This window comes from Halichoerus grypus, chromosome 6, assembly GCF_964656455.1.
Source record: "Halichoerus grypus chromosome 6, mHalGry1.hap1.1, whole genome shotgun sequence".
Taxonomy (NCBI): domain Eukaryota; kingdom Metazoa; phylum Chordata; class Mammalia; order Carnivora; family Phocidae; genus Halichoerus; species Halichoerus grypus.
In genome coordinates this window covers 1,345,020-1,365,285 of record NC_135717.1, presented here as the reverse complement: position 1 = coordinate 1,365,285, position 20,266 = coordinate 1,345,020, and the positions used below count along the sequence as shown (strand labels likewise).

At 61.5% G+C, this 20,266-nt stretch overlaps 1 protein-coding gene across 11 annotated transcripts in view; it reads left to right on the top strand.

Annotated features, from left to right (window-relative positions):
• MAD1L1 (mitotic arrest deficient 1 like 1) overlaps nt 1–18,350 on the top strand; it is a 319,758-nt gene extending 301,408 nt beyond the window's left edge. For all 11 annotated transcript variants that reach the window (XM_036074189.2, XM_036074187.2, XM_036074183.2 and 8 more), the window contains one exon: nt 17,824–18,350. In XM_036074189.2, the coding sequence (XP_035930082.1) occupies nt 17,824–17,982 (159 nt within the window). In that variant the 3' untranslated portion in view covers nt 17,983–18,350. The remainder of the gene's footprint in view (nt 1–17,823) is intronic.
• Nucleotides 18,351–20,266: the final 1,916 nt, after the last annotated feature.

The window sequence follows — 20,266 nt, the reverse complement described above, 5'->3', positions numbered from 1 at the left end:
CTCCCGCACGGGGACATGGCACCCGGGATGCTGTGGACGTGAGGTCATCGCAGGCCCTGGACTTATCCTTGCTGGACCCAAATTAAGTGAAATCGTTCTCCTTCCCTGACCCGACCGCGTCCCAGGGTGGTCAAGGGCAGGCCAGGGTCTCAGGCACGAACCCCTGCAGTCCCCCTCCCCCCGTCCTCTGCCTTCCCCCTGCTCCTGGCAGTCTGCCCGTGAGAGAAGCCTCTGTGAAAGCATGGCCAGGAACGGTAACCGGCCTCGGCCGCTGAGGAGTGTGGGGTGGGCTGGGTTTCCAGGGTTCAGAGTAGCTGGAAACTCCCAGTTTTTATGTTGGATCCCCTCATTTTAAAACATTGCCTCGCGTTTATAAACGACACTCTGGGTCAAACCCCATGGGACAAGGTCTCCCCCTGGGAAGTGACGTAAAGCTGCTCCTTCCGGCCTGGGGAGGGGGGTCCTGGCCACGGCTCTGTGCACGGGGCTGCTGGAGGGCAGCGACCAGGACGCCTGTCCCACCCTCTGTCGGCTGCAGCCCTGGGCTCCCCGGGCCCGCCTGAGCGGCACCCCGTCCCCGACCCCTGGTTTGTTGTCCCGTTGATGATGCCGCGGCTCGGGCTGCGCCACCACATTTGGATGTGTCCTGAGAGAAATTTGGTGCTTGCTCAGTGGAAGAGGACAGACTCCAGTGGGGACAGATACGTGCTCTTCAAACACTCCAAGGAGAGGAGTGATTTCCCTTTCCCAGGACAGGCAGGAATGTTCGAGGCCTTTAGAAAATCATTTCCGAAGTTAAATCACAGGAAGATACCTGCCGGATGTGAGCAGATTACTTGTATTCCATTCTTGGGGCCGAGGAGCAAATGGCTGCAGAATATGTTTTGAAATTTCTTTTTCCAATGAATGTGGTCAATGAAAATGCAGACTTATCAGCAGGACATGAAATCTCTTATTGCAAGATGAAGAAAATCCCATAATATAACTCAAGCCCCGTGAAACGGGTCTGAAAGCAAATAGCAGCTTCGTGCAGCCTAAGGTGCTGATGAGCTGGAAAATGCACGTCACACATTTTGCACACGCAAATTGCATCAGTCCGAGCGTTTTTTGCAAAGAATGAAGGACTTCCTCCCTTTGGCTTTTATTGTCTGGGGGCAGGGAAGCAGCGTGCATGCTGTGTGTTGGCCGCAGAGTGAGGGGCCGGTCTGCTCAGGTGTTGAATAATGCAGGTGCGCACACAGCATCTTCCCGGGGCCGGACGTGTGGCGAGGGAGCCCAGGACCCTTCGCTCTCAGCTGGCTCTTTGTCTGAGGGGTGGGGAGGGGAGAGACCTTGGTTCCAATGACCCCACCATCCTGGCAGCCACTTCCTGTCCTGCTTCCTCTTCTTGGGCTGGACGATCTGTGGGCCCCATATCACCCCTTGGTTTGGGGACACCTTGGGTGCAAATGACTCTTGTTTGATGGGTGTCCTTGGGTCTGGGTGTCCTCCACCCTGGTGGTGAGACTCTGCCCCATGACGGCAGCCTGCTCTCGCCCTGGCTGTGCTCCCTGGAGGGCGGATGGAGCCCCTGTGGGAAGGGGCAGAGGACGGCCTGGAGACGCGCCGTCCCCCTCCCGTGGCTCAGCTGCCATTTAGCTCCTCCCGCAGTTCTGGGTGGCATGCCTTGGAGGAAGCACCCCCAGAGTGTGGCCGCAGGGAGAGGCCCCTGCCTGCTGGTTCTGTGGTCAGGGGCCGTCACCTAGCACCAGCCGCCGTCTCCCCGGGCCCCGTGGACAGAGCCAGGGTGGGTGGCCCGCGGTGCTTCGCGCACCTGGCCCGAGGCGTGCTGGTCGGCCTGCTCCTTTCTGCGAACGGAGAGCAAGACGGGCCAGTGGGTTGGGTTCCTTTCCGTTTTTGGGTTGCTGACTTCTCAGCCGTGGGCAGTGAAGGAGCCGGGAGGGCTGCCTAATTGGCCGAGGTCAGAGCTGCAGTCTCCCCTGCGTCAGTATTCTGGGCACAGCTGTGCTGGAACGCGAGTCCCTGCCTCCCACGGGCTGGGAATAAGTAGTGGGCCTCCCAACCCCCCGGCTGGCACGCTGCCCGGCGGCCAGTGAGTCTGCCAGGAGGGGTCGTGGGAAGCAGGGGACCCCTGTCCGAGCCCTCCCCAGCCCCTGCAGCCCACCTGCACAGCGCCCGTCCCGAGCCTGCAGCCCTGCGTGGTGCCCGCGCCCGGCACGAGCGAGGCCGGCCCTAAGCGTCACCGCGGTCCCCTCCCCTGCCCGGCCACACAGACTCCCGATGGAGGTGACAGTGACCGTTGGCTCTCTGCCCACTCACAGCTCACTGGCCATGCGTCTGGACAGCAGCGTGCAGGGTGGTTGTCCTGCCCCTGTTCGTGGTGGAGACGCCACAGCCCAGGGAGGCAGGCCGTCCTAGCCGAGCTCAGAGCCCCTCACCTCTGGCGCATGCCCCCCCGCCCAGAAGCCCCAAAAGGAAGATGGAGTCAGTGACGGGGACCCTCTGCACAGTGCCCGGCGCGAGCTGAGGCACGTCAGGTCATCCTGGGGGCAGCCCTGGGCTCCCGTGTCACCCCAACCCCTCCCTCTGCCTCAGGGCAAAGAGAAACGCTGGGGGAGGTGCTGGCCCCCAGCCGTACCGCAGCCCCCACTGCTGCACGGGCTCCGTATGCCCCACCTGCCCCCGCACGGCCGCGGCAGCCTCTGCCCGTTGGGCGCCCACGGTCCCCCGCTGGATTCCTGCCACCGTCCCTCCAGCCAGCGGCTGGGCTCAGGCCCAGGCCTGCCATCACGGGGTCCTGCCGCAGGTCACGGACGGGCCTGCAGAAGTGTGCGCAACCTCTGCCTCCCAGAGCCTGTGGGAGCCGGGCCCGCGGCGCAGCCCGACAGCGCGGGGGAGGCCAGGGACACCAGCCCAGGTGCGGCCAGAACCGCTGGCGCTTTCTTTAGTTCCTTTTCACCGTAGTGAAATTGCGCTGATTTGCGTGAACGTTCAGGGGTTGCTTCCGCTCGCTGACACCTCAGAGGCTCTTTCCCGTCGGGTAGGGGTGTTTGCAGAGACCGGACTCTGGAGCGCCCCTCCACGTGGCGGCGGGATGGCAGCGGCCCTAGCAGGCAGGGTGGGGGGAGGTTCTCAGTCCTGACGCGCGGCCCCGTCCTGGTCTGGGGCAGGCCGCCCGCACGGTGCACCAGCGGGGTGGGTCTCCTCGGGGACCAGGCCCCACCAGACCTGCCACTTTGGGAACGAGAATGGTGCCTGAATCGCCACCCCGTCTTTGTTTTTGACTCCTTCATAGGAGGGGAAAAACTCAGTAGGATCCATGCACTCTGGCGATGAGATGTTTTAATTGTATCTTAAAATAGGATTGCAGTAAAGAACACTGAAGTGTGACTAACCAACGGTATTTAAGGAAGGCCCAGCACAAGCAGCCGGGCAGGCCCGTAAAGTCTGTCCAGTCCCCGAGCCGCGGCCCTCAGGGCACGCCAGAGACGGCGCCCACCTGGCCCGCCCGGGAGCCTTTCCCGGGTGCAGCCCGGCCATGCAGGGAGCAAGGGGAAGGTCGCTGCTCCGTTCAGTTGATTGATCGCCATCACAGAAGCTGTGGGTTCTCCGGGGAAGACGGAGGAGGGAGGGAGGTGCCCCGGGGGGCTCAGCAGACGCTCCCAGAGCAGGAGGACCGTGTAGTCTTGAGCCCCCACCACAGACGTGCTGGCAGGCTTGCTGGGGACCTCACCTCGGCTGAGGGTCCCAGGTGGGCTTTCTACTGAGCCACAGGCAGGGCGGAGGTGCACGCGGCCTCCCAATACCCCAGCAGCCCAATGCTCACCTCCCCTTGGCAGGAGGGAGGAGGGGGCACATAGTAGGTGCTCGGCAAGTGTCTAAAGAGCGAGTGGCCACAGGGCCGTGGGCAAGGAAAACCGAGGAGGTGGGCAGTGTGTCCTCGGCCGGGCCAAGCCATCCCAGGAGGCTCCGGGAGACCATCGGCTATGGAACACCCCTCCCATGTGGGGTCCCAGGACTTATGCGCTTCCAGGTCCTTTCCCACCGCCGGGAGTCTGAAACGTGGCCCCCGAGTGTGGATCGGAGCCTGAGCGCCTTGCCGGGATTGCAGAGGGCTGGGGGCCTGGAGACAGATCATCTGGGGAAGGGCCGGGTTTCCGCCGGGGCCACGGGCACTGTGGCCACGTGGAAGCCAGAGCACAGGTCGGAAGGGCCGAGTGTGACTTGTGGAAATCTGTTGCCTCTGTCTCTCTTGCTTAATTACCGGCATGGCAGTTGCAGAGTTGAAATGCGGCTTAAAAAGCCTTTGTGAGTAATTAGTGTCAGAAACACAAGATCTACAAAGCCATAAACTCACAGCTTGGTGATATCACCAAGTACTAATTAAAAAAGAAAAAAGAAAATCTTCTTTCATGATCAGATTTTCAGCCTTGCCAAAGATGAAAAATAAGGCAATTTGCAGATGATACCAACGCCAAAGGGGTGAGCGGGGTGGTCGGCACGGGGACAGGATCCAGCCTCGACTCAGGGGCAGACATGGGCCTGAGAGATGGGGTCTCCTCCCCCAGCAGAACCCCACACACAAGCAGCGGTCCCTCGTTCCGGGGGGAGGGACGCCCAAGTCACACCCTGAGGGAATGTGCCCCGGCTTCGGGTCGCCCAGCCCCTCCGAGCCTCCTGCCAGCCTCTCTGCTCTGTACCCCCTCGGAGGAGGAGCGCCTCGCCGGGCGCGGGGAGCTGGGAACCAGGGGCCGGGGACGGTGCGAGGCCTGCCCGGGGCTGAGCCGTCGTATTGGCTTCTCCCGACCCCGACAGAAAGCAGTTGGCCTGGAAGCTCCGGAGCAGAATGGACTCCGGTCATCGGGGTGGAGACTGCTTTATCTCCAGCTCTCACGGCCTCGGGAGGGCAAGGGCCGGGCAGGCTGCGCGAGGACGCAGGGCTGCTCGGGCTGCGCGGCACGAACGGCGGGTTCCTGTTCCCACGGCTACCAGGCTGTGCACCGCTTCGTGCGCGGCTCCCCCGGCAGGGCCTGCGTCTGCCACACGCCGGCGGGTGAGCCTCAGCGTGACCGTGGAGGTGGGACTTTCTGGAAGTCCACAGCAGCCACGGGCAATACCCGGTGCACAGCGTCATGACTGTGCTGGTGCCCACGGGCGCCCAGGCCACCAGTCACGCTCGCTGGCCGCCTGCGAGGCGCGGGCTTCCGGGAGCAGCCCGGCCCGGCCGGTGCAGGTGAGAGGCTGCGGGTCCACGGTCCAGACCGACCGGCAGACGCGCCAGGCTCCCCCAGCCAGTGCTCGTGCGGCCGACGCGGGACCTGCAGCCCGTGCCCAGCGGTGGTGGCGGAGAGAGGCAGCTCGGGCCCGGTAGGGGAGAAGTCCCCGCGCCCATGCAGGCTGCTCCGTCGACGGCGCAGGCCCCTCGGCGCCCCGGGGCCCTCGGCTGCCGGCTTACTGTAGATGGACGACGGCCTGCTGCTGACGGAAACAGACGCTGTACCACCCGGCGTCAGGACCCCGTCAGTTTCTCCCAAACGTCACAGGCGTGCAGAGGGGCCGGGAAGCCCCGGCGGAGGGCCAGACTCTCGGGCGGGCACACGGTCGTCCTGCTGCGAGGAGGGGCGGCGCCTCCCACAGCAGGACCGTGCGCCCTGGCTGTGCCGGGAGGGCTGGGCAGGCGTCTGTGTGCCGGGACCACCCTCCCTCCACTACTCTCTCCAGGTCAGGTGGTGTCCCCCCTCCAGCTTTGTTCTTTAGATTTGCTTGTTGTTTGCATTTCCGTACTCGTTTTAGGCTCCTCTGGTCAACGTGTACAATACAAGTCTGCTGCGGTTTTGGTTAGGGTTGCACTGAGCTCCTAGGTCCATCGTAACAACACGGGGTCCAGAGAACGATTCTGCACTGTCTTTTAGTTTATAAATACAGTTATATTTATCCCTAAGTGTTTCATGTTTTGATGGTATTGTAAAAGGTTTGTCGCTAGTATGTCGAAGCAGTTCATTTTTTGTGTATTGATCTCTTATTTTGCAAGCTTAGTAACCTCATGTATTGGTTCTAGTAGCTTTTTAATATATTTGATTGGATTTCCTACACAGACCATGATGTTGTCTGTGAGTAAAGACAGTTGCACTTCTACCTGTCCAAACTGGATGCTTTTGTTTCTTTTTCTCACCTTATTTCCTGGCTAAAGCCTCCAGAATGATGCTGAGCAAGAGTGATGAGCGTGAGCATCCTTGTTCGCAACTGGAGGGCGAGCGTTGGATCTCAGGCCATTGAGTCTGGTGTGAGCCGTGGGTTACCCCCAGCACCATGTGTCACGCTGAGGAAGTTCCCTTCCGATCCTGGTGTGCTGGGAATTGTTTGGAGGAATGCATGGAGGCTTGGGTCCCTGCTTTTTTTCATCTGTTGAGATCATCGTTTGGCTTTTCTTCTTCACTTTGTTAATACATGGAATTACTGTGATTGATTTTCTAATGGAAAACCAGCCTTGCCTTTCTGGGATAGACCCCACTTGGTCATGTGCCATCCTCTGTGTCTGTTACTGGACACACAGTGCTTACTGTTTGTTTCACCGGGGACGCCACCCAGCCTTGGAGAGTTTTTCGAGAGGTTTTCCGTAGCGGATGCAGGAGAGTTCAGGCTATCCATCTCCTTTGTGGTGAGTTTTGTTAGTTTGTGTCTTGCAGAGAATTGGTCCATGTCGGCTAAGTCGTCAGACTTACCAGCACGCGGTTGCTCGTCATGTTCCCTGTTGTCTTTCTGACATCTGTGGGACCCAGTGCCGTCACTCCTGTGTTCCGTGACACCGTCAAGTGTCTTCTCCCTTTTATCCCTAATTAGCGTGGCCAGAGTGTGTCAGCTTCGTTAATCTTCTCAGACCACTTTGGGTTGTGTTTTTTCTGTTGTTTTTCTGCTATTTCATTGATTTCTGCTTTGATCTTTGTTTCCTGTCTTCTCATGTAGGGTCTAATTTGCCCTTTTTATTTTAGTTTCTTAAGGTGGAAGCTAAAGTCATTGATTGAGTGCTTGCTTCTTTTCTCATGTAGACATTTAGTGCTAAAATTTTACCCCAAGTTCTTCTTTGGTGATTCCACAAATTCTGGTATTTTGTTCTTATCTTCATTCAGTTCAAATTACTTAGTGGTTTCCCTTTTGTTTCCTTCTTTGACCCAGAGGTTTCTTAAAAGTAAGTTACTAAGTTCCCAAATATTGTGAAAATTTCCAGATACCTTTCTGTTATTAGTTTCTGACTTAATTTCATTGTGGTCAGAGAACATACTTTGCATGACATGAATCCCTTTAAAGTCACTGAAATGTGTTTTAAGGTCCAGAATGTTGTCTGTCTAGGTAAATGTACTTGAAAATAATGTGTATTCTGCCAGAGGGTGTGCTATAAACATCAGTTACGTCGAGTTCTTTGATAATATTGTCAAATCTCTTATCTTCCATCTATCAAAATCTTGCCAGTTTTCTATGTTTTCTATCAATTAAAGAGTGACGGGTGTTGACATCTCTGACTGTAATTCTGGATTTGTCTGTTCCTTTTTGTATTTCTGTCATTTCTTACTCCATGTATAAATTAGTCCCTTCATCATTTCGAAACGACCTTTATCCCCGGTGATACTCTTTGCTCTGAAATCCACCCCGTCTGATGTCCGCGCAGCCACAGGATTCTGGCTAATGTGCGTACGGCAGATCTTCTTCGTTCTTTTACTTTTGAGCTACTCGTGCCCTCATGTTTGCAGTGTGTTTCTTACGAGCCACGTGTGGCTGAACCTTGCTTCTGTGTCCAGTCTGCAGTCCCGGCCTTTCTGCCAGGCTCTTTAGACCATTCACGTCTACCGATTCCTGCTCCGACTAGGTTCGAGCGCGTCAGCTCACTGTTCTCTTTGTGCCTTGACCTTTGCACCTCTCTCTCTGCCTTCCTCTGGACTAGCTGAACGTTTTATACGAGTTCTTGTATCTCTTTCTCTGACTTACTGTCTATAATTCTTTGTGTTACTGTGCGGGCTGCTACGGGATGTCACGTGCGTCTTATCTCAGCCTTCACGTGACGTGGGTGTGAGAACCCCATCGAGCCCACCCTGTCTGCGTGCACCCCGCCGACCCGGCTCCCGCCTTCCTGCCGAGTCCGCCCCTTGAAACACACTCGGCACACGTCCAGTGAGCCTCAGCACACACTGTGAAGATTGCCGTGTGAGCGCCCAGTCGTCCTTCGGAGAGATTTAAGTGACACGCAGATGTTGTCACGTGTCATTCGCTGAAGGGACGAGGCCCAATCTCTCCTTTCCGCGTGAACCCGTATTTTCAGCTTCCTCATCCTGAGGCCGTTCTCACGTTCTGAACGACATTCGGGTGGAATTCCGGGTTCCCTGGTTTCGGGTTTGTTGTTCTTCCCGCACTCCTCAGGTGTTGCGCCCGCGCGACGCGTCCGTGGCGCCCCCGTCCTTGCGCCTCTGTGTTCGTGTGTCTGGTTTCCTCTGACTGTTTTCAGGATGTTGGTTTATCAGTTATGATGCGCTTCGGTGTCATTTCCTTCACTTCCCTTCTGTGCTTGGGGTTCATCGGACTTCTCGGATCTGCCATGTTAATAGTTTTCGTCACGTTTCAGGTGTTTGGGGCCGTTCTTTTTCGAGGATATTTTTTCCGTCCTCCTGTGTCAGCCGTCTGTCACAGAACGAGCGTGGTGGCGGGTGGCTCTCGAAGGTCCACACTGTAGCCACCTTGAGTCTCCTGGGGAGGCACTGGCTCCCAAGCTCACTCACATGGGTGTGGGCGAGGCTCAGTTCCTCGCGGGCCCTTGGCCAGAGGCCCCCTTCCGTTCCCCGTCACGTGGACAGCTCACGACGTGGCAGCTCGCTTCATCAGTCTGTTGTAACGTGAGTGAGTTAACGTCCAAGGTGGGAGCACAGACACACGTGCCCTGTTACACTGAGGGGAGTCAGCTCAGAGAGGTGAGGTGAGGTGCACGGGCACACAGCGAGTGGGAGGGACGACCACAACTGGAGCTCCGGTGTCCAGCTGGGTCACTGCCGTTCCTGCAGCCAGTCTGCAGACCATTGGGTTGCCCCGTGAGCTCCACACAGTCGCTCCGCATGGCCCAGCTGGTCTGGATGGGAGAGAATAGGGGCTTCCTACAGGTCTGTGGCATTGCACTTGAGGGCCGCTGGGGGACACGTGGTCCAGCCCATCTGACCCAGGCTCTCCAGAACACCGGGCCTTCAGAGCCCTCCCGTGGCTCCTTGCACTCAGCCCCCAGCCCCCACAGTTCTCCCCACCTTCCTCCCATGACCGTGTCTGTGTCCCAGGACTCCCTGCACATTCCCACCCCCCCGGGGGTCCTGTCTGTGTGCAGGGCTGGGAAGGAGGCCTGGGCCAGGAGTGGAGAAGCCGGGGGGAGCCAGGCCCTGCACCCACGACCTATGATGGACGAGGCTGCTGGAAGGGACCCTGGGTCCTCATGCCCGTGGGCGCCCTCCTGCCCCTCCCTCGCAGGCTGCAGGAACAGCTGCATAAACTGGAGCGCCGTAGGAAAGACGCAGTGCTGTATAAATAGAATAATAATAATAACTGTGGGCTTGAGATGGATCTGCAACTGTGGGGGCGCCTGGCCTCGCCCTCCCCGCAAATCACACTTGAGAGAGGTCGCCCCTCGCCGGGCGGTAATTCCAGCAACGCCGGTATAATTAGAACGTGCAGCATTGAGACGTTTTCTCGGCACAATTAAGCAGGGATAATTGGGCGAGCTGTTTCCCTGCGTGCTGGACATGCTCTTTGCCAGCACGTTCTTTGGAACTTCATGCCGGGACAGCCTCCTCAGCATTCTGTCCAGCTTGTCCTGACCCACTTGCCACCGTGTCTCTCTGCCTGTTGGTTCACGCGGCGGCATCTGCCCAGGCCTGCCCACGTAGGCGGTCCCGAGGAGAACAGCCGTGCACCGGAGCCGGGGGCCTGCAGGGCGTTCTGGGGGCCCCCTGGGCGGCAGCGGCGGGAAGGGCCTCCACACCCAGCCTGGCCTTGAGGGTGCGGGGGCAGTCGCAGTGGACAGAGAGGGAGACCATGCCCACGGGGTGGCCGGTGGCCTGGGGGGGCCGGGCGTCGGGGTCGGGGACTGGGACGGTCTTCTAGGCAGTAGGAGCAGCTGTGTGTAGGCGGAAAACCGTCCTAGTGGCCAGCATGGACGAGGCATCCCGCCTCCCCACGCAGAGCACAGGTGGGCCAGGCAATGCGGCGACTGGCACCACGCCCTGTGGCCTCGAGGCCCAGGGCACCTTGGGGCAGGGAGCATCTGGCCTCTGCGCGTGCCCACAGGCGGGGTGCTTGGAGGGGGGCAGCCAGGTGCCCCTCCAGGGCCGAGCTCACGCTCGCCCTACAGACCAGCAGGCGGCGACAGGTGCCGTGGCAGGTGTCCCCACCACAGCTGGGTCTCGCACAGGCCCCGGGCCCCAGCCGGCCGGTGAGCCCACACACGGGCACGTGTCTGTGGCAGGGAAGGTGTGTGCTTATTCACCTGTTCTCGGAACTCCTCAGCTCCCGTAGATGTCATTTGACAGGACTTCTGATTACAGATAGAATGTGCAGTCACAGAAAAACCTGGGAAGTGCAGAAAACCGTGAGGGGCCACGTTTCATCTGCACTCTCTGAGCTAACCACGGTTACGTTTCATTGTTTATGTGCCCTTTCTCTGGGTGTGAGTGTGAACAAGGGTGAGCGTGATCCACCGCAGTGCATGCTCGCGGGGCTTTCTCCAGCACGGAAGTTCAAGGTGGTTTCCTGACGACGTGGTGAGGCCGCTCTCCCCAGATCACCTGTGAGCGCGTGACAGCTCTAAGGATGCGTCAGACTCTCAGCTGGAGAAACCCAGATTCTCTGTGAAGTGGGGAGCGCTTTCATATCCTCACAGCCTGCTCAGTGCAGAGACTCTCCTCCGGCGGCTCTGAGAGCAGGTGTGTGCGTGCAGCCCAGGTGCACGGGCCTGGTCCCCGGCGGGGGAGGCCCATCCTCTCACGGTGGAAGACCTGTCCCCGTGGACTGGGCTCCAGCGGGTCTCCGCTGGGTGCGTCCCCTCGAGCCAGGAGCTCTCACACACCCGAGCTCTTTGTCTCCTCAGCCACGCCCGGCGTGCACGCAGGACCCGAGGTTTGCCAGAGTGCCCAGGGTCGCACGGCTTCCAGGTGTGAAGCCACGGTCAGAAGCTAGGTCTGACCAACCGCAGGGCCCGGATGTTGGACCTCTGCCCCTGGGCCGGCACCCAGAGGAGGCTGCCAGGTGGAGGGGTCAGCAGAGAGGCGTTGGGCAGGTAGCGTCTGAGTGTGGGGATGCTGTTTACCCGCCAAGGCCCGGGGTGCACGTGAGTGGTGGCGGGGAGGGGTGCTGGCAGGAGCACTGAGCACTCTCGGTGCACGCTGGCCCATGGTGCCCGCCCTGCGTTGTCCCCGCATAGCCCCCCTGCCCCCGCTGAAGTGGACAGCACACAGCGTCCCCAGGCTCCTGTGCCTCCCCACCCTCCCTCCTACAGGACGGCCCCGGGGGCAGCGCCGAGGACACGGCCGACATGGGAACGGCCAGGTTTCATGGCAAGCAGGGCCGCCTGGAGCTGTGTCCAGTGAGGTGCCTGCTGCCCACGGATCTGAACATGAGTCTTCATGCCGCTGACCACAGCCACCGATGAGCCTGCCTCCCCCGGGCCTTGCAGCCACGAGCTTCCACCTGGAGCCGGTGGGGGAGCGGAGAGCTGGCCCCCGGGCATCTGAGCGCGTGTGGGCGAGGTGAGGCCGCAGGGCCGCGTGGGGCGGCTGTCCGTGCCTCGCCCACCGCCCTGTGCTGACTGCGGCCGCCTCGTGCCCGCACGTCCTGGGAGTGAAGCAGAGACAGCATCAGAGAGTCACAGAGATAAACGGGCTGTTGCAGCCGTGGCCGGTGCTGTGCAGGAAGGCCCGGCTCAGCGACAGGGCCGCCCCCGCTGCGCCTGGCCTTGCAGGAAGGGCCAGGGCACGGGAGTGCCAGCCCTGGGCCACTCGTGCAGCCCATAGTACCTCCTCCCAGGCGGGCCTGTCCCCCTGCCCTCGGGCCTGTCGGGAGCTAGCGGTGGGCGTGTGCCTGGGGCCCGTCCCACTTGTCCGCCCCTGTTCTGTTCTATGGGTTGTGCTTTTGGGGTCAAGTCTGAGAATTCTTTGCCTGGTTTCATCCTGAAATGGTTCTTCTCTGGGTTTTAAGTTTTTTTTTTTTTTTAACGTCTTATGTTTAAGTCCGTGATAGATTTTGAGTTATATTTTGCATGAGGTGTGAGGTTTAAGTCAGAATTCTTTTTTGTCGGCTTAACTAGGAATGTCTAGCTGCTCCAGAACCATCTGTGAAGAGGCCAGCCTCCTCCCTCCGTGGGACGGATCCTGCGCTTGGCTTGAAAGGGTGGATTGGGGTTGTTTGTGCGGCTGTCTTTCGATGTCACTGATGGGCCTGTGCCACCCCCAGAACCAGGACCTCACTGTCCGCTCCGCGAGCTGGCTGCATGCGCCGCTCCCAGCCTGCTGAGGGTTTTCGTCGGAGGGGCTTTCCTGGGGCCCCTCCCCGGCCTGTTGTCCCGGCGGCTCACCCTGGCTGGTTCTCCAGCGTCGCACCAGCCTCACGCAGAAATGAGGTGCCCTTGGTCTGGGTGTAGTAATCTGTTTTATACGTTGCCGGATTAGATTGGCTGAAATCTGTGGAGGGTTTTTGCACGTTCTGGACTTTGTGTCTCTGCCGTGCGTGTTGGTATCGGGGAAAATGCTTCTGCACAGGGAAGTGTTCCCTCTGCTCTGTTTTCTGGAAGGGATTGTGTAAAATGGGTATTAATTCTCGTTTGAATATCTGATAACATTCTCCAGTGAAACCATCTGGGGCTGAAGATTTGTTTTTGAGGAGCTTCTTAATTACGAACTTGGTTTTCCTAATGGCTATAGGACTACTCAGGTTATCTACTTCATCTTGACTGAGCTTTGCTGCTCCATGGTTTTCAAGGGATTGCTCCGTGCCCAGCTGTCAGATTTATGGGCATAAACGTTTTTTTGTAGTGTTTTCTTATTATTTTTGTAACAGCTCCAGGATCTCATTTCTGATATTGGCAACTTCTGTATTTTCCTATCTCTCTCAGTTTTTTGGGTTTTTTTGTTTTGTTTTTTGTTTTTTGCTGCTTTTCAAAGGACCAGCCTCTCATTTCAGTAGCTCTCTCTCCTGTTTTCAATTCTGTTTATTCCCCCTTGATCTGGACCCTTCCCTTGTTTCTCTGGTCTCTCGAGGTAGAGCCTCAACGCTTGGCAGGGCCACCCCTCCTCTCTAGCAGGGCACCCAGCGCTCCCTGTCCCCCGTGGCTCTGCCTGGTGCACCCCGCAAGTGCGTTTCATCTCACTCGACCCACAGGTCATGGAAGTGTGCTGCATGACCCCTCGTGTCTCTCTGAGGTTCCTGAGTCACTGTGATGTGTGCTGCCATCTGTTTTCAGACCCGAGATGCTCGGGGCCGTCTTGTGTTTCCCTCCGGGAGGTGATGGACCCTTGTCATGACGAGGTGCGATGCTACCATCTCGCAGAAACGATACTCAGCTCCCCGTGTCCTGAGAGAGTAGCGTTTCCGCTCCCTGTTTTATAATTCTGTTGCATTGTGCACATCTCGTCTGTTGAGATCAGGACTTGAGGACCCACACCTTGCAGTGGGTTAATCTCTGGATTCCTCCTGTTTCTTCACTTATGGGATTGTCTTCAGTGCCCTCGCAAAAGGTGATCTTGCACTTGGTGGGCATCCCCTCATGCTTATGCAAGCCTCACCACCCCCTGCAGTTGGGGGACTCGGGAGGGGACCGCCGACGGGGAGCTCTTGTCTCTGCTTTCGGGGGGCAGTTCCCTACTCAGGGCATCTCACGAGAGGAGTGTCACAAAGCACCTGCCAGCTGGGACGCCGCAGGCTTGAGGGGCGGCCAGATGCATTTAATAAGCCCCCTTGGAGCCAGGCATCCTGTAAGCACCGCACACTTCTCTTACGCCGACCCGCAGCGGCAGAGCACCCCTGCCCGCGATGCCCCCGGCGCCCCTGCACTGGCCCCTCTCCACGATGCACGCCGCGGCAGGCAGACCTCACTGAGGTCTGGGCCGAACCCTTCGAGGGAGGCCCGGCTCTGCCGTCGGAGGGAGAAGGAGGCCCCGAGGCGAGGCCTGGCTGAGGCCTGGGCCGCCGGGGCGCCTGACGGCCAGCTGGTGGGCAGCGCAGGCCGCATTGTGGTGCCCGCCGGCCACACCGCAGCCTGTCGCTCCCAGACGCTGGGGCAGAGGAGGCAAAGACCAGCCGTCAGCCCATAAGTATTTCCAGCCACAGCCAACACGTCTTACTGGGCAATTTGCTTCTTAAAAAATTGCTCTCTAATTTTAAGTGAACAGCCCCTAATTAGAGTGATTTACAAGGTACCTGGGGACCGGGTGGTATCTGAACACGACAGAGCCTAGCAGAGACTGATCAGCACTGCGTAGTTCGGGGGCACGTTCTGGCAGCCGCACGATGTCCACACCGCCTCGGGCGAGGACCCGGCCCCGGCCCCTCCGACGACGGAACCGGCAGGCGTGGCCAGTGGCAGCTGGCCGGTCGCAAGCCCTCGGCTTTGCCTTGATGTGGGTTGAGATGAGAACGTGGCCCTGGTCACGCCTCCTTCCAGCCTGCCCCCGGCCCGGTGTCGCTGTGTCCGTGGCGTCCTGGCGCATCCGGGATGGGCCTCACGCTGGCTCGTCTTCAGTTGTGCTGTTCCTCGAGACAGGGCTTCGGGGCTGCAGCCGCGAGGGACGTGTGATGCGTGTAAACAAAGCACGGTCAGGGCCCCGCAGCCCACGGGGATCTGGGGAGGCACGCGGAGAACGCCGTTCTTACGCCCGAGCTGCCGGAAGACCACCTCCCATCCCAGGTGGGCAGCGGTCCTGGGCAGGGGTCCCCAGTTTAGGGGACGGCTGTCCCTCAGCCGCCGAGCCAAGAGCGTGCATGGCCTCCCTCACCGCCCCCCTGCCACAGCTGCAGAGAATCAGCCCTCCTGACATTTAGGGGAAGAAATTCAGAATTGAGCAGAAGGCAGAAATGAAAGGATTTTCTTGGTAAAAGGTCAGAGTGGTTTCTCTTACTTTTGTTTAAAAATGGTTTGTGTTGAACTATGAAAAGGCTAAATGTAGGAGCGGACGAGGGAACAGGGTCAGCTGCTCGGGGAGGGGTGGGCGCCTAGGAAGGCGGCAGGGGAGCATCTGGGCTGTGAACCAGATGGGGAGGCGGACAGCGCCGGCACCCTGAGCTCTAACAGCTACTCAGGGCTCATGGGGCGCGCCGTTGGAGGGGACACCAGGCAGAGCCGGCTCCAGCTCTGGGGTCGCAGAGGGCGCCCGCCTGCCCCTTGGGGGCAGCTCGGGGCCTGGAACACGGGGGCCCACACCTGCCAGGCTGGGCCGGGTCTGAGGCCCGCGGTGTGCAGGGGTGAGCGGGCAGCCCGCTGCAGCTGCTGGGGGAGGGTGGCGCCCGTGTATCTGCTGCGTCCCGAGCTAATGCTGGGACTTCTCCGCGCCCTTGCTGTTCTGCTTGCTCTGGATCAGTGACCACGTGCGAGCGCGGTGGTCTGTGCTTAGCACGTGTTCGAGGCGCATCTGTGGCAGCGGGGCTCAGAGCCTCATTCTTTTGGTGGCCGAGTCCTATCCCGTTGGGGGCACCCCACATTTCGTTCACCTCTCCTCCGCTGACGGTGTTCCCTCTTCTTGGCCCTTAGAAATGGGAGTGCTTGTGGCCGGGCGTCTGTGTGGACCGAGGCTCCAGTCCTCACTGTGCACCCAGGGCCGCACCTGCCCGGTCGTGTGTGTAACCTCGAGGAGCAGTCAGAATGTTCTCACCGGTGGGGGCGCCACTTCCATTCCAGCAGCCGTGCGCAGGCCCTGCCACTCCGCGTCCTCGCCAGCACTGCCGCCCACCGTGGACCGTGGCCGTGGCCGTGCTCGTGGACCGTGGCCGTGCTCGTGGCTGTGGTTTCGACTTGCCCTTCCCTGCACGCTGGTGATGCCGCACGGGGTTTCACGTGCTCGTCGGACACCTGCGCGCGTTCTCTGGACAAACACTCGTTAGGATCATTTGCCTCCGTTGTAATTGGGGTGTTCGTCGTGCAGAGGCCATGGACGCGGACCCCGTGAGCCGCGCGGGCTGAGAGCGAGTGTCCTGCAGGCGGGAGCAGTGGGCCACGGGCCAGCCCCGGACAGCCGCCGGCGGTCGTCGGCTCTCTGCGCGCCGTCCAAGGGTCTTGGTACAACCGGTGCCCCCGAGGCGGCACCAGGGAGTGGGCGGGTTGGGTCCCTGCGGAGAAGCCTTTTCTGGTGAGAGCTGTCCAGGAAGGGGGGTCCTCCGTCACCAGGAGTGGGGACTCTCCAGACTGGGGGGCAGCGTGGTCCCCAGCCCGTCCCTGGGCTGACCAGGTTGCATGTGCAGAGTGGGAGGGAAGTTGTTTTTTGGGGGTGCTGACCCTCAGTGACCCCACTCAGCTCCTGACACCCCTTAGGCCGCCCCGCCAGTGCCGCCCACCTCACTGAATGGGGTTCAAGGGCCACAGGCTTCTGTCTCACAAACACCCCCGTCTTCCCTGGCCCGTGCCCCCAGCTCACCCGGCAGGCAAGAGCCCTGAACGCTCCCCCACCCCTGCTGGAGACGTTCCCAGGGGCCAGCATGGGCCCCAGGCGTTCCTACTCACCCGGCTCAGCCCACTGGCAGGTGCGGCCCATGTCAGGCGGGCAGGGTGCAGTCTGGGCTCAGGCAGCCTCCCCCCGCTTCTGGGAGTCTCTCGGGCACTGTGAGCCCCGTGTCTAAGTGCTCAGGCAGCCTCGGGCCTCGTCCGCGCCCCCAGCTCAGAACCCCTGGCTGTCCTCCACCCCCTCCCCAGGAGCACCTGGCCCTGTGGCCCAGGCCCAGCTCTGCCCAGACCTGCCCTGAGACCCAGGGCGGGCCCCAGCTCCCGGGGCCTTGGTCTCCCCATTTGCACATGAGGGGACAGCCACCTGGTTTTGGGGAGCCCTGCCCTTGGTCCCACACAGTGCTTGGAGCTGAGGCATTTGGAGGTTTGTCTCCATCTCCATGGGATAGACTCGTCTTCCTCCATGGCCTCCCCAGGCCCTGAAGCCGGGACCACACCCCCACTTTGTGCTCTCCAGGACTGCCCAGCCCCCCGGCACCCCACAGCCCTTTCCTGCAGGCCAGCAGAACTCCAGATTCCTGCTCCCTCACTGCACAGACAGGGAAACTGAGGCCCAGAGGTGCATTTTCAGCAAGGCCTACTGAGCGGGGTTAAGCCCAGCAGTGCTGCCAGTGGGAACCCCCTCCTTTCCGTGGCCAACGGGGTGTGACGGGGAAGAAATGGATGTGAACTTGAGTAGCAGCCCCGTGCCCCGCCTGGATGGGAGACACCTCCCGGGGCGGGGTGTCGGACCCCCACCCCAGAGCGCCTCGCAGCCTTCCAGCGCTGTTGGGGAGCGTGCAGGCCACCATCCTCGTGGTGGCTGGGGTCTGAGGATAGGGAAGGCCGGATGGGCCAACCGGGAGGAGCTGTGTTTTAGATTCCAGAAACGTGGGTGAGACCCCCCCCCCGCTGGGAAGGGGAGACGCCCAGCCCCGCTGGGCATGGGGGCAGCACCGTGCCTGTCTGGCCCCCACCCGCACCGACCCTCCAGGGGCAGCTTGGCCCAGCGCTCGTGGGACAGGGTGTCCGCGGCTCCCCCTGGGGGAGGGGATGGGGCACCCCCAGGCCACCACCGCGCTGACCGCTGTCCTCCCTGTCTCCCGCCCACCTCGCAGGCCACGGGACCCTCGGGCGCCAAGATGCAGCTGCTGGAGACGGCGTTCTCACACTCGGTGCGGGAGCTCATCGAGCTGCACCTGCTGCGCCAGGACAGCATCCCGGCCTTCCTCAGCGCCCTCACCCTCGAGCTCTTCAGCCGCCAGACCGTGGCCTAGCCTGCAGCCATGCGCCCCGGCGGCGGCCGCACCTCAGCTCCACGGTGCACGTGGGCAGCCGCCCCCATGCACACAGCCCGGCCCGGGCCGCATGCTGCCCCCTCTGCCCAGGACCCCTGCGAGCTGCCCGGGGGCCCAGCTGCCCGGGGTCCGCCCGCTCTGCAGGGCAGGGGCGCCGCCCTCCTCCTTCCCCAGGATGTGCGGTGCTGCTGCTCTGGCCCGAGGCCTGGGGGCCGAGCCGTCCCAGCCCGCTTCCAGTCCCCGCCCCGGCGTGGGCCCCCACCCATGCACCGCTCAAACCCAGCCGTGTCGGGGGGCTGCCAGCCAACGTCCCTGCTCCCCCTGAAATAAATTTTGCTCCTCGGCCACCCTGCCCGGCTCGCTGTGTGTGTCTGAGCTGACAGGCTCGCTCTGCCGACCCTCCGTTTGGCCCCAGGACAGCCCCTGGACACCAGGGGACAGTGGGTGGCGGCCCAGCGGCCACCATCACCAGCAGAGGAAAGGGAGGAGGTGCTCAGGTGGAGCAGAGAGGTGAAGGCACCTCCCCGACTCCAGACTCGGGTCGCCCGCCTGCCAAATGGACCAATCTGCTGCCTCGGAGGCTGGCCAGGGAGGCGGCTCCGAGCACCCCCACATAAGTGCTGGCGGCAAGGACTGGCTGGGCCTGCCATGGGGGTGGGGATCTCCCGAAACCCCAGGCCCCATGGGAGAGGCCAGCGGTTCCACAGTCCCACCCTCCTTGGTTTGGTGCCCTCAGGACGAGCAGCGTGCACACAGCCGGGCACTCAGGGCTGAGGTTCCTGCAGGCCAGGCTGGGGGCCCGGGGACGGGGGCTGCCTGCATGGGAAGGGGCCCACATTGCACGTGCAGGAGGGACTTCGGCCTCTGTGCTCATAGCTCGGGGCCCGAGGGGGGCTGCTGACCGGGGGCCTAGGAGCTTGGGATGCCTGGGGTGGTGGTCTGCACCCCCCGCCCCCCGCACGGGAGGTTGGGGGACAGAAGACGGGTTGCCTGGGGTGGGAGGCCAGAGCCCCACCTCATTGACATGCGCAGCTCCGCACGCCAGGCCTGTCACCAGTCATGGGGAAAATGAGTGCTGACGTCGGCGGCCCCCTGCGTCTGCATGGGTGGTGCCAGCCCGTGGCCGGGCAGCCTCACCGTGGGCGCGGAGGTCACGTCGTGCAGTGAGCCCGCTATCTGAGCCCGGCAGAGCTGGGGGAGCAGCTCAGCGAGCTGGCTGTGCCAGCAGTGGTCCCGAGGCCCCTGGCGGTGGGGGGTGGGGCCAGCCTAGGTCCGCCTGCTCCCTAGAGCCCAGGGAGAGCGTGCCCTGCGTGTCACCTCCAGGCGCACGCCCTGGGGGGCTCCGGCTACACCCCCCACACCCTGACCCCCCAACCCCCACATCCCCGAGCCCCCACGCCCAGCAAAGCTGAATGAGGCTGGGGCCGCTCCGCTCTGGAGCTTGGACCGTGGACGTGTGCCTCAGAGACAGGGCCTGGCCAGGCCCCGGGGCCACCACCAAGGTCAGCCGCAGGGCCACCAGGCTCTCCTGCTAGGACCCCGAGTCCTCTGGCTCCTTTGATATCAGTACGGCTGGGGTCGGGGGGACCTTTGCTGTTTCCACTCCGCAGATGAGAAAACAGGCCTGGTGTGGTCAAGTGGCTTCCAGGGCCGTGAGCCAGTTGGCACGGGGACTCTGGCCCAGCGTGGGGGGCTTTCTGCCCTCCACAGCCTGAGGTGAGCTCAGGGGTCCCAGCACCAGGTGCTGCGAGCCCCCAGCGTGCTCGCGTCCTGTCTCACGGACGGCACCCAAAACCCCGCTCCCTGTGTTAGAGCCAGGAGAGCCCCCAGAGGAGCTCCTTGCGGGGAATGGGGAGGAAGCTCCTGGGGGTGCAGGCTTCAGAGTGGACTCGTCCACGCAGACCATCATGAGCAGACGTTGTGTGTCAGGCTTGGTTCTGGGCGCCGGGAACACATCGGCCTGAGCCGAGTGCCTGATCTCGTCCTGCACCGTCAGAAGCCTTCAGGGAGGCGTGGGTGGGGTGGGGCTGAGACCCTTGTGCGCGTGCAGGTCTATCCACACGGGCCCGCAGACAGCCACTGTCCAGGGCGGTGGGAGGGGGGCTGGTTCTTGCCGAGATGGCTTAGGAAGTGGGGTCCAGCTGGGCCCCGGCAGCAGGTGGGACCTCGAGGGACAGGCCGGAAGGCCAGGGGAGTCCTGGCTGGTGGGCCATGACAGCTCTTCACCTCTGCCCAGTGGGCGACAGGGAACAGTGAGCACCAG